General features: G+C 40.9%; 1 protein-coding gene across 6 annotated transcripts in view; it reads right to left on the bottom strand.

Moving 5' to 3' along the window:
* LOC145978691 (uncharacterized) overlaps positions 1-14,577 on the bottom strand; it is a 450,589-nt gene that overhangs the window by 61,335 nt on the left and 374,677 nt on the right. The window contains exon 1 of one of the 6 annotated variants that reach the window (XM_083111478.1): positions 14,113-14,428. The exons of the other annotated variants lie outside the window; for them this stretch is intronic. Within the exon in view, the coding sequence (XP_082967604.1) occupies positions 14,113-14,413 (301 nt within the window). The 5' untranslated portion in view covers positions 14,414-14,428. Of the gene's footprint in view, positions 1-14,112; positions 14,429-14,577 lie in introns of those variants that run through there. 6 annotated transcript variants of the gene reach the window in all.

Consider the following 14,577-nt stretch of genomic DNA (forward strand, 5'->3'; position numbering starts at 1 on the left):
ACGCTAAGCAGAAGCAAACTTTCTCCTGTAATGATTGCGTGTTATAGCTCGATTCCTTAATGCGATACCCCTCACTTTCCCGATTCAATTATTATTCAATGGAAACTCATTGTTCGGCATATCTTCATTAATTATTTCTACCGTGGCGACATGTGTTTCGCTTTCGAACCTAACTTTGTGCATGGAAAGTTTTTAAAGCTGCATATCTTTTGTGGACGTGCGAGGGCGCTCGTCTTCCCTTTTGTAAAACTTACATATTTTATTTGATTGCAAAAAGTGTAAATTGTATGTGCGACAGTTGAAAAAAATAATAATAAGTTGCAGTTAAATAGTATTCTCCCCAACTAACAGAAGGGTTGGAAAATGCTTGAAAAGCAGAGCGTAAAACGTAAAACGCAGTAAGAACTACCACTTATTGCAAATAAGAAACTGCTCCATAAAGACCCCCAAATTTCAAAAATTTACTCAACGAATTCAAGATCTTTACTTTCACTTGACTACGAAGAGAATTCTTCATATACACCAATATCAATAAAAACGTAGGCATATCCCTTGCTAGGGGTTACATTGAATGTGCAGATTTAACTTTCCTCATACAGACTTTTAATCTTCACAACCGTTTTATCATTCATGTTTGGAGATGATGTTTTAATTGAATTAGTTCTTCTTTTAGGACCACTTTATGCATAGATAGGGTAATCGGGACTGGGCCTACAGTTTAAAGTGGGTTCCGAACCATTGTGTAATGTGCCTCCACCGGGTATCGAACTGGAATCCCTTGATTACAAGCCGACGACGTAACCACTAACTTACACTCTTTCCGAAACGTGTTGTGATTGTCCTGTGCAGACCCCTTTATAACCTTGCACTGTTAACATTTCCCAAAGGGCTCTTTACAGCCCTTTTTTAACTTCAAGCTAAGGGTTTCAGATAAGAGGATGTTTTCCTCGCAAACTTTCAAGGGTGCAAAATGGCCATGCATGTCGACCCACTCAAAAATTTTAACTCATTCACCCCAGCAATTGCAATGTTGCAGACCGACAAGGTTCTGGCGCCTAGAATCACAGCCAGCATAATCCTCTGTTAGGCTTGTGTCCTGTCGGTGTGTTTTGTGATTGTTCTTTCATCTAGATCGTCGCCAGTAGCCAAAGTCATAGAAAAGCGACGTAAAATAACGAAAACCCTTGGTACGAAGGCACAAGAGGGTGTGGAGGTAGGACACCACACTGTCTCGATATCGGATATAAAGGAGGCGATGTGAGCATCACCACGCTCTGACCGCCTTTGCCGTTCCACACCGATTAGAGACTGGGTGGATCCCAGACCGCAAAGTAATAGACTTTAGAAACTATGCATACGAAGCAAATAACAACTGAATGCTAAATCATTATTTACATGACACTTAACTAATACAATCTTAATATTGTTAATGGTATAATCATTAGTGGACAGTTAAAAGTTAGTAAGCTTTTTGATGTCATATTCAATAACAAATTTCTATTCATGGCATGCATCACACCCCCTTATGGACACCAAAATCAAAGAGACGCATGCCATTATGTACTTTCCGCACGAGCTGAATATTGACAGCGTCATGTTTGGTTGGCTAACAGTGGCGTCTCGTCCCTTGGGGCTTCCGGGGCTTAGCCCCTAAATAAAAACGGACGTATTGACGTAATTTTCAATCACCATAATACATAACTATCACACAATCTTTTAAAAGGCGATTTTTACCCACGTAAGTTCATCGTCAGCAGCAATGGATACGACAGCGCTCCTAGCGGCATTGATATCAGTTATCATCTCGGGGCTCGTCGCAGAGGAAGGCGTGGTCTACGCTACACGCTACAGTGAAGGTCACGTGCTAGCAGGGAGGAGTGCAATGGGTTTGGATGTTGATTCGGGGCTACTTCCGTGGCGTCGCGTTCGTTCGATCCCGCGTTCTTTGCACATTGGAAACTCGTTAAAATTGAGTTTGTTTGGAAAGGTTGATGTTCGAACACAAATCGATGAAGGATATAGACTGTCAATTACAAGGCACAATGAATTAGTCCGGAAAAATAGGCATACATTAAATAGAATTATCGATTGCTTAAAATTCTGTGGTCGACATGAACTTACTCTACGAGGACATAACGAAAGAGAACAATCTTTAAACAGAGGCATCTTCCTAGATTTAGTAAATTATATTGCTAAGCTAGATAACAGTTTGCATGAACATTTAGAGGAATCCAAAGTAAATAAATACACATCAGCCGTGATACAAAATGAGTTGTGTTAACAAATCAGCATGCGCTATTGAGTGCTGCGATATAATTATTCATCAAGCCGAAGAGAGATTTGGGGCAACTGAACATTTGGAGTGTTTCAATTTAGTTGACCCTGCAAAATTCAATGACTGGAGGAAGTCTGATTTTCTCGATGATTCGTGTAAGAATTGTGCCAAATATTATCCCTTCATAGAAGAGGGAAAACTAAAGAGTGAACTTCGTGTTCTTTATTGTAGTGAAGAGTTTAAAAACATAAACTCTATCAGTACATTGCGTTCGTTTTTCATTGAAAATGATTTAGAGCATACCTTTTCAGAAACAGTAAAAATGACAAACATAGTTTTAACAACTCCAGTGGCAACAGCTGAATCTGAACGATGTTTCAGCACATTGAATCGTATTAAAACCTGCTTAAGAAATGCAATAGGACAAGACAGACCAAACGCCTTGGCACTTGCTTACAATAGAGATAGAATACCTTTCAAACATAGAGGGCTTCAACGAGAAAGTAATAACAAAATTTGCTGAGCAGAAGAACAGGAGTCAACGTTCGTAGAAAGGTATGTTTCACAACAATACCTGTTTCTTTTGTAATCATGTGAATGGTCATTATATTTTAAATTCTTTTTAAAAAAAAGTCCAATTTTGTAGTTTAGAAAAAGATAAATACCTGTTTTTTTTGTAATTCATATGAATTGTTATTACCTTTTAAATACTTTTTTTAAAAAAAAAATAAGTCCAGTTTTCTAGTCTAGAAGAAGAAAAATACCTATTTTTTGTAATTCATGTGAATTGTCATTATATTTTAAATTCTTTAAAAAATAAGCCCCGGCCAAATTTGAGGCCACGAGACGCCACTGTTGGCTCCCGTTAAACAGCTCAAGCCTATTGTGCGCAGCAGACGAAATGGCTACACCAGCACCCCTAGCGGTAGTCGAGGAAACAACAACAGGAAGCGGAAGTCAACCTAAGAGTGCAGCATCGAGTCCCTAAGTGGATGGTGGTAGCAGAGGCCACCGAAATTAATAGAACATTTACAAGTAAGTTTCGCGGATATATTTTTAGTAACTCGCTTACGTCTTATATAAATTTCTAGTTGTAATAAGAAAACCTTTTTGAACGTTACAATGAGGAAGAGATGAATTTCATGGTGCGAATTGTTGCAAGAGCGTGCGGATGCACCAATACAAGATTTTGCATGGAAGTTTCATTACCCCCAATTTTTAACCTTTTTGTGCATTCATATTTACTAAAGACGGGTAGTGGGACTGATTCAAGCTTGTCACACACTGTGGCGCCGCTTGTTGGGAAATTCTAGCATTTGTCTTTTGTTTACATCTATTAAAAATGTCTGGACAAGATGAAGACAGCCGGAACGACACGAGAGGGCATTCGGAAGTGCCACGAATGGAGAAAAAAATCTCCAGGAACCTATGGACTTTTTGCATGGAAATAAGCTCGATTCGGGGCGACCTAGTGAGAGAAGTTTAACATTCTCTTCTTTGTTGTTAAATTTCTGTTTGTTTCTGTTTTCTGTAACATGCAGTGAAAGGGATGGGATAGAACTCCAAACACTCAAGACTATCCTGCCGACCTCAGCGTGTTACGACTGCAGAGGTCCCTTGTTCGGATCCCGGCTTGGGTATGGATGTTCTTTATGAGTGTCCCTTCATCATTTTATCATAACGTCCCTCATCCTCATCGTTGCAATAAGCCAAAAATGACAGAAAAGCAACGTAAAATAACCAATCTCTCCAGATCTCTGACATTAGCCCAGTCTAAGTCCCTGCACATTTTTATTATCTTTGCACCCACGTGTCTAGTTCGTTACTAAGTGCAACTACTTGGTTGATTTGGTGTCATGTAGTGTATTTAGTGCCTGCATCGCTTGCACTGCATTCTGGAGCGATGTACAGTGAAGTGTACGATTACTGATAACCAATCAAATTAAAGTTCAAAGAAGAGAGTCATTTGTTTAATGTTCTGGAAGCGTTCAATTCCAGAAGATTGAACAATTGACTGTATCTTCTTTCAACTTCCATTTGATTGGTTTACGTATCATGTGATCATACACTACACTATACACCGCCAAAGAACAATATCTTCGCACCAGTCTGGTACCGGGATATAATAGCACTAAAGTTCCGCCGGGTCAGGAACCGGCGCGGAGACCGCCTTCATGGCAGTGACCCTCTGTTGCCGCGTTTACCTGCGAAGGAACTTGCTGTCAAACAGCCAATTAGGCCCACCGCTTTTGCAAGATCTGCGCTGCGATTGCACACCGGTTCCTACGGCGACTCCACTGTAGATCTACTCAGGGTGGCTACACTAGGACCATGATAAAATTCAAGTATAATTTCAGGTTTTCAAGGCGAACTTTCCAAAAATTCAAGCAGATGTTTCCTCTATTTCGACCTTACGTATTGCCGCCTCTCAACATCCACACACAAGTATCTTCAACATATAAAGAGTCTATGTGATTCCAACATCCAAAAATTATAATTCAATTAAACGGTATACGTTATATACATAATTAAAATATTTAATTTAAGGTACTAAGTTTCTATTTACAATCAGAGGTGCAACTACGAATTTTTTTCTGGGAGGGCGGGGAGAAAGTGCCAGGATAAACGTACTAATACTACTACTACTAATAATATTATTATAACATGAATATTACTGATTTGTTTTATTTTACTTCGGTAATTTGCGAAGATGAGGATGAGCGATATGATGAAATTGATGAATGGACAGTCGCAAACATCCATGCCCAAGTCTGGATTCGAACCCGCCGGGACCAACATTGTTGTTATTATTAATATTATTATTATTAGTAGTAGTAGTAGTATCAAAGACTTTATTATCCTCGTAAATTATGCAAAAAGGGGGTAGACGTTGGTGCTAAAGCATTTGTGTTCGAACAAACGATTTCAATTATTTTTTCTCCACACGGCACAGTAGTTCGGATCCCACTTCAAACTGTAGGTTCAGTCCCGATTAGCCTTTCTGTGCATAAAGTGGACTTAAAACCACAAATCAATCAATCAATTTTACAACTTATTTTCATTTAGCTAGTTCGGCGCCCAGGGCCGACTCCCGCCGCCTCCTAGCTATGGTTATAAACTTGATAAGACTAAGAAAAGCAGGAATTGCGAACGAAGCGAGCAAGAAAATTTTACGAGTCATTTTTATTTGCATAAAATGTGAATAGGATTTGGATTAGAAAAAGTTGTAATTTATCACGTCTACGAAGACAAATCCAAGTAGAATTCACGCATAATTCCCGGAATTCAAGGAATTCCGGGTGACTAGCCACCCAGCTACTGTCCGGCCGTCCTAGGAACCGGTGTGCAATCGCAGCGCAGAACGGCTACTTTGACAAAATCCTGTTTCCCTATTGGCTGCTTTGGGAGGGGGATTTTTAACGTTGTCAGATCTTGCTAAAGCACTAGGCCTAATTGGTTATTTGACCGCGAGTACTTGACAGAATAGTGTCAAGAAGTGCAGCGAACTGGGGCGGGAGGTGGTGTGGTCACCACGCTCTAGCAGTCTTTAACCCGCCAGGGTATCTATTTATAAGAGGCTGGGTGCCATGAGAGAAGAGAAGTCGGGCTAGAAGAGAAAAGCTGAGGACGGGAAAGGGGAGGGGGGGGGCAGAAACCGAAGATAGCATGAAGAATTACCTTTAAGAAATACGTGCCACGGCATTCACGGAATGATCATTATCCGATTCTGTAAGTAAATATCAACAACCTCCCTCCCCCACTCCAACCCAGTGATGGTTGTTTCGTAACTCAAAACACTGAATCCTTTCCGCGCAAATTAGGAAGAAGTGTTTTCTCTCATTTTTCTTTCACTTCTGGGAGAATGAACCAAGGTCTTCTGGCTAGAATCTGATGCAATGTTCACACGCCACACCAATCTGTGGGGAAAATTTTTGTTCTTCTGAAGGTTATTGCGCGCCGTCAAATCTTGTCAGAAAGAGTGTATTAGGGATTACAGGAAATGAAAAATAAAAGCTTTTTCCATAGACACTGCATGATCCATAATTGATTCTTCCCAGTGGTGATTGTGAAGATGAAAACAAGGAAAGTGCATACAGGTTGTGTCATTATAGAGTAAACAACTTTAAGAAAGAAATTCGACTAAATGCGGAATACAACAATGATATTTGTTACGTATCAATCACCCCCCTATGAATGTCTACAAACGGCTACAAATTCAATGTGGCTTCAACCAGCTATGCGACATACACCCCATCGAAATTAAGAGTTTAATAAAGCAAAGGTGTTTCTTATTCTCTCCTTTAGCTGTTGCACATTCTGTGGCACAGGTGGCACATATACTTTGTCTTTCACAAAGCCCCAAATGCAGATATCTAGGGTTGTGTTCGGACGAATTCTCATTCGTATTAATCTTGTTGCCATTGCTACGTCCCACGTAGCGGTGCACTTCACCAGTACACTTACCTTATAAGCTCAGCAGAGCATGCTGGATAATCCCAGGGATCGGGCTGAATTACTGCGTTCCTTCCCCTTGGATCCACAGGTGAAGTCCAATGACAACCCACGAGGTTGTCCTCCTGATGCAGGTATCCACAAGTACGAAATACACTTTCGAAATAAAGAAAAACCGCAATATGTTCAACTTTACGTTTATTTTAGACACGCACGTATATCATGTCAGACTAAAAATTACAATTCAAATACTTTTGAACGGTACAGCACGAGATGCGTAAGCCTATCTTTTCCGTAACGCGAAGCACCTCTGGCTACTTCAAATTTCTCCGCGCGACTCCTAACCGTTTTCCTGGAAGGCGAAAACACCTTCTCAGTTACACAGTGTTACCAGACACAATATCCTCTTAATACTAGGAAGTTCTATAAAAGCCAACAGTAATATATTAGAAAAGTACAGTAATCTGGCACAGTGAATTTAGGAATGTGGTGGCAACAATGCAATGAAAAGCACGTGATCTTCTCACCCCACAAGAGTTTAAATACATCAACAATGGCTTTCAAAATATAAGAGAAACGAACGGCGTTTGCCAGAAACATGAAACAACAAATAGATATAAGGAATTTAACTCAGAAATTATTAACTTCGGCTTCAATTCACTGATCAAAATGAAACTTATAACACTCCTTAGAACATTTAAAAGCAAATGAAACGATTAATGTTGAAACTATGTAAATTGCTTAAATTTGCCGCTATTCATACTTGTAGATATGTGAATTGATTATAAAGGTGGCCATATTTATGAATATATATGAATTATTAACTGTATAATACTAATAATAATAATACAAAATATAATAATAATATTATAAAACCACGAAGTAAGGGCAAACTCGGGGTCATTACACCATGCAGTCTACGCATGCGCAGTGTGTGTCCGAGTGAGTCGAGCGACGACGTGCAGTTGTACGTCTCGTCATTTACCTGTGTATTTATGTGGAACATTTCATTATATTTAGTGTTATTTGCATTCTTCGTGTTATTAAAGTATAAGTCAGTCTCCATATGTGTTTCATTTGTATCAGAGTGAAACTGAAATACGCGAAACCACGCACCCAGGAACTTGGAGCAGCAAAGAGTTCGCGGGGTACTACATGCTGCAACCCTACACAGGGTGTAAGGTCTGGGGACCTGTGAAAGTCGCCATTTTCTTTAACACTACACCAGCGCCACAATGACCATGTTTACAAATGTCTTGCGCATGAAAGCAAAACTTGAAGATTTTTTTCTCATTTTTATACAAGCCCCGTTGATTTGCTTCAGATATTTTTTTTAACAACAAACCTGATATGTTCTTTACTTTATTATGGTACCCGCTGTATTTCTTACAAATGAGGTATTCCCATCATCAGGGCCCGATTGAAGAGCAGCCCAGCTCATACTATTCATAGTAACACATTTTAGACACTATTAATGCTATTACGCTCCAAAATTATCAAGTTTCGTTCATAGATGGCAGTACAAGTTCATTCGATATTTTTCAGTTCTGAACTTAAATAAAGCTATAAAATTGAGCACTGCTCTATACTTTTATACACGGTAATTGCTTCCTAATATACCTGAGAGGAATGCACTGTGTGATTAAATTGGTAAAAATAATCTGCAGTTTAAATGCAATTCTTGTACTTGAGAATATCTTCAAGATTTAATAAGAAAAGTTCAGGCAAGAAAACGTGAAGTTCGAGCCGCAGTAGTTATTTGGAGCGAATATGTTGAAGCTTATATACTTATATACAATATATGTATATATCTCGTATTGAAACACTAAGTAGCAGTGTGATTGATTTGCTTTATTTTACTTCGCCTTTTGTGCCACTTTTGGCTAATTTGCGAAGATTGGGATGAACTGATGAAATTGATGAATAGACACTCACAAGCATCCATGCCCATTCCGGGATTCGAACCCGGGACCCCTGGCGTCGTAGCGCGATGTGCTAACCACTTCGCCACGAGGGCCGGCAAGTAGCAGTATGAGAACTATATCAGATTAAGAGGGGCATCCCATGATGTGATCAGCACCACGCTCCGCCCCCACGATACCCATATATTTGAGGCTGGGTGAAGCCAAGAGCCGTTTTTTTGCAGGGACACCACCGGGAAAATGTTCCACCTTAGATCACCAACTTCGGGAATCGAACCCGAGTTCCCAGCGTGGCAGTCAGACGCCCTACCCACTAGGCTACTGCGGATCCAAGTAAAAAGGGCCTCCCAAGAAATTTTGGTTGCGACTTCTGTGCGCCACACTAACCACTAGATACCCGTAGTAGAGGTAAATCAGAATGTGCATACTGTTCATAAAACCTAGCATGCACTTCACATATTCAACGTTAAGTATCACGCATGAATATGTGCCAGCTGTATGTCGCCATTAAAACAAACTATTCAAACTCTAATCAAATGACAATTCCATATTGAGAAGTACAAAAAAAACCTCCGAACGTCACAACTCACGAAGTGGTCACTTCATTCTTGTTAACCAAACGCGAAGAAAATTCATTCTGCATAATTATTCCTCTCCAACTTTACAACCACGATTCGTATTTTTACGATGAACCAGTTCTTAATGTATGCTAATGTTAATCTGTATTGGGAGCTGTTCTTTCAACTGGTAGCGAAATTTCTTCATTCGGAAATGATAAGCGACACAATTAAAGGCTTTCATAACAGCGGTGGGGATCACGCTCCCTCGACTGCTGCTGGATTTTGCAACTCCTTTCACAAAGCACTAATCTGTCGGCCAGATAAAGTATCCGTGTTAGGCGAGGCTTAAGTGGGGGAAAGAATTCGGTATTCAGGGCTCCAACATTCTCTCACTGTCGTGCGGGAAAGTTGCGAGGAATGTCCCGTGCTGTATCAGAACCACATTTTTTTTTGCATCTTTGAATGGATGCAGCCAACTTTTAAGCATGCAAGGGCATATTTAGAAGGGGAGAGGAAACCACTAAAATTAAAACAACTTCCAAAAATTACTTTCGTGTTGCAGCACGAAAGTACGCAAAATACTTGTACAGTCACGGGCACTTCTGTGTTGTCATTGAAAGTCAGTGCAATTGTTACAACCCAGACGTTGATTGATTGATACTTTCAGTATTCTTGAAGCGTTGGAGCAACTTCACGACTGCACTGTGTGATTGGGTGTCTATCGGAGTGTAGACGGTTGAATTCTGTAGCAACATCTCTTTCACTGCGACTGCCAGCCAGCAGTACTACTTCAACACGCTCGTCTTTGGTCAGTACCCATCTCAGCGCCTGAAACATACATTAGTCGCACCTTAGTCCTATGGTTCCTGACTTTTGACTCACCCTGTATTATCTTTCCCCAGGACATCAAGTTCATATGATGGCACTCCCAAGAGTAAAACATTCCGCAGATAAAATATACCCCTGTTCGGATCTACGGATATGAACTGTTCGAGAGGTCACATTAAAGACAAGATAGTAGTATACACGTCCCTAATTGCCATACAAAGATGCATATTTGGGCTAAAAGAGCATTTATGTAACTAATTTTTCTTCCTTCCTGGGACTGTTACTTAAACCTCCGTCCTGAAAGAAAATCCTGAGTAGTGCCTCCACTTGCTCCTGTTAGTCATGGTTGGTCTCTAATCCATAAGGCAGTAAGTACACCAATTACTAATTCTGGTTTGCAGTTCCTGAACAACCTCTTTCCAGTGAAAAGAGTTCATTACATTTCTTCTCATGTTGTTACCACAGCTTCCTTTCTTTCTCGGGTTAGTGCCAAAATCACATTTGTTATCTTTCACTAATGTAGTTAAAATCTGCTCCCTTCAGTGTGATGTTGCCACCGAAAAAAAACATAAATCTGTTATGAAGACAAATTCATTTAAAAAATTCTAAGAATCAATAAACTATCTGAATTATCACTAATCAATTCTTGTTCCCAGTTTTATTCTTGGGCATGAATTTGTCTTCCTTGCACTTTATTTATACTTCTGGATGAGTATCTCTTAGGCACTCTGCGAATTAAGCTTTTTGCTTTGGGGGGGGGGGGTGACCACTCAGTGGCGTATTTGCGATTTCATTTCGGAAGGTAGTTTTATATTATAATATACATTATATATATAAGGGTTGCCCAAATGAAACTAAGACTTTTGTCGTAGCTTTGTGTTTGCTCTGGTAGGTGGCGTTTTATGTAAGAGCAGAGGGGAGTCTGTTTCTTTCCAAGGTTGTGGCCGCAGATTAAACGTGGTGCCACGACTTCGAACCAGGCACAAAACGGATGAGTATGGAATGGAGGCATCCCAACTCACCTCGTCCTCCATCAGAGCTGGAAAAGGGTCCATTGCTTTCGGATTGGCTGGACGCAGGTGGGACAGTGAACTCCTCCACATACCGCACTACCCTAAACAAACTGGCCTCCCCGATAGCGGTAGCGTCGTTGCTTTGTAATCAAAAGGGACCCGGGTTCGATACCCAGTGGAGGCACATAGTGGTTCGGATCCCACTTTATAAACTGTATGTCCAGTCCTAATTAGCCTTACTGTGCATAAAGTGGACTTAAAAAACAACAAATCAAATCAAACCTAAACAAACCGAAATCGGCCCTCAAGAGTAAGCGACCTGGCATGTTATCCAATGGGGTTCTTCTGTTGCACGACAACGTACGCCCTCATGTTGCATGGATGTGCATTGATCTGCTGTGGCGTTTCCGCTGGGAAGTCCTCGACCATCCTCCCTACAGCCCCGATCTCTCGCCCTGCGACTACCACATCTTCGGGCCACTAGAAGAAGAAAAAACATCTGAAGGGCCGCCGGTTCGCCAACGATGCTGAGGTCCGTGACGCCGTTGAAGATTGGTTCCGCAGTCAACCAAGGACGTTCTTCGCTTAGGGTATCCATACTCTTCTGACGCGCTGGGGCACTTACTTGAACAGACAAGGTGTCTATGTGTAAAGGATACGTCGCCCATGGATCACTTTTACTTCCTGTATGTTCATATATTCCAACCAATAAATCACTACAGAAAAAAACCAAGAGTCTCACTTTCATTTGGGCAACCCTTTATATGCAAATTTGTGTGTTACCAGTCAGTGAACTAAACCATTAATTTACACGTAATCTAGAAACACTATATTTTCATTCAAAGAAAACCCAGTCTCGTTCAGAAAATAAGATGTCGAACTAGTAACACCAAGGACTTGACCAAATTTCTATTGTCAAGTTCAAACTTATGTTCACCTAACCTACAAGTTTGTTGTGAACACTTTTGAGGTTAACCTCCCTTCCGCTTTATAGGGTGTACCACCTGGAAGAAAGGTTTGCAATTAAAAGGTCACCGCCTAAATCCCGTGAAATCACTGGTCCAGTTGATGGGTGCAAAACTTGAAACTGAGTTAACTTCGTCCAGACTTCGTGCAAGAATCGTTCAAAAGCCTCCATTCAAGTTAAATGCTACAAATGTCTTCTGGTCGTTGCCAAAAGGCATTCTTCAAGTAACAGCACGTTCTGGGTTTCCCGGAGAGAAAGGTGGTCTTCGAAATAGGGCTAATAAAAATACAGCATTCAAAATTAACGATCTTTGCCTACTTATTTAAAACTCGCCAAAGTTCTCAATTCCTTGCCTTAAGATTGAGTTTCGTGTCATGTAAACAGCCTGGGTACACTAATGGAAGCTTTCTTCAGATTTAAAAATGATAATGCCCGAAAATTAACCCGTGCTCATCGAAAGTGAAAAGTAACTTCATTTGGTCCTGACTGAGTTCACTACTGTTAAAAAGTGCAATCCAAATAAGGTTTTTATAGTTTAAGAAAGAAATGTCTTTTAAACCGCTAGATGAACTATTTCAACCAGCTTGTAAAGGTGAAACACGTGCTGCAGAAGATATAATCGTCATTCATCGGACATGTTGCAAGAAGTGCATGCTATGTTGCAGAAACACAAACACACCAAATAATAAAGCGCTGTGCGATTCAGTTTTTGAAGTTCTTACCCTGTCAACCCCACTTCCGAACAGGGTTTCCCCCTCCTCCAAGGCTAAAAGCGCGTCCTCGCAGTTCATGTCATAATCCCCAAAAATATTTAATTGCGACAGTTTGTCTTCTACTATAGATCCACCAAGCTTTCTGAAAGCTTGGAAAATATGCGAACTAAAGGTTTCCCTGTAAATTACGCTGGCGGCACTAGCGCCACTGCGTCAGGGTTTCAAATATCTTGGTGAATCTATATCATGTTACTGAAAGTCACTTTTCATAGCTTTCTGAACACTACTTGATCTGCAAAAGTAGCCTGGAACCAGTTAAAGTAAATTAATTACTAAGGAAATATATTCTGATTCCCTCTTCCCCTCCTCATCGCACATATTGCATCATGGCAACTTTTCGTTATATATACAGTAAAACCTCGTTAATGCGGACTAATTGGGGATAAGTTGACCGGTGTAACGAAAGTCCGGATTAACTGAAATAACCTAAAAGAACAATAGAAAGTGCATTAAAACTCCGTTTATAGCAACAAAACATGTTTATTATGGTGTATTTGAAGGGCATAGGCCTAAGTACACTATACAGTACAGTAAAATATAAAGCAATACAATACGTACCTTGCATTCTGCTTTTTTTTCCCTTTTGCCTGTCCGGATTAAGCAAAGTCCGGCTTATCGGGATCCGGATTAACGAGGTTTTACTGTATTTTAAGGAAATGGATCTTCGTAAAAAGTACTTATGTCAAAAAATGGAATTTTACTGCACAGTTATTTAGGTTTATTGTTTTAATAGCAAACATAGACTGGATCAACATTTTGGAGCCTCACTGTTTAGAATCTTTATACATGCCTAATAAAAAAATATACTGCTAATATTTTTCTGAATTTATTCAGTGAGACATATGAAAGGAACAAGAATTCACAGTGCGTGACTTATATGTTTTTTGTTCCCGAACACCCTAGATATGTGTACATGGGCGTCCGGAAGGGGGGCAAGGGGGGCCGTGGCTGTGGCCCCCCTGGAAAATGAAAGTCAACCAAAAATTTTGTATCTCTCACATATAATTGGATTCTAGCCACAATAATATATGTTACTTATTGATTGAACACCATAAATTCAAAATTAAGCAATTTTTTGTTAGGGAACAACACTATTTTTGGGGAAAATGTGCCTTGTTTACCACCTCTGGGAAAAATACCTTCCTTGCCCCTCTCTGGAAAAAATCCTGCGGACGTCCATGTATGTATATGTTGAATTTTATATTATTTAAGGAAAAGCCCCCCCCCCCACAACGAGGGTGCGGTTTACACTACTCCGTGCTCCCGATATTTTTTTCGTGACGACACTGAAACCATACGAACGCCTTCCATAGATCACTTACCAGATTCAGAATCGAACTCCGGGCTCGGTTGCTGCCTCCTTCCACAGTAAAACAAGCAGTACACCATGCTGGGTGGCGAACACTGCACGGAACACGTCACACAATACGACGCCGTCCGCTGACACACGCCCTCGCAGTACCTGGAGGACCGACGGCGACTCCTGTACTCCAACCGCTCGACCTCGGCCACGCTCGATTCGCCAATCGACGTCGTCGATCGCCGATGGTCGAAATCGAGGAAGCAATCATGCTTGAAGGACCGGGCCCTGGACGAGGCCGGGCTGTGAACCGGAGTCAACATGGAGGCTTCAGCACAAAAAAAACGACCTCTCGCGATACGTACGAGCCGACGGACCGTGGGCTCTGCAATGTCGAGGACTTTCCCTCCGGTGCGGTGGCTATGCTCGGTAAACTGCACGCTCCCGGTGTAACGACCCTTCGTAGCGTGTCGAAGAACTCGCTTCT

Source organism: Lepisma saccharinum, chromosome 25 (genome assembly GCF_977018435.1).
Source record: "Lepisma saccharinum chromosome 25, izLepSacc3.1, whole genome shotgun sequence".
Lineage (NCBI taxonomy): Eukaryota > Metazoa > Arthropoda > Insecta > Zygentoma > Lepismatidae > Lepisma > Lepisma saccharinum.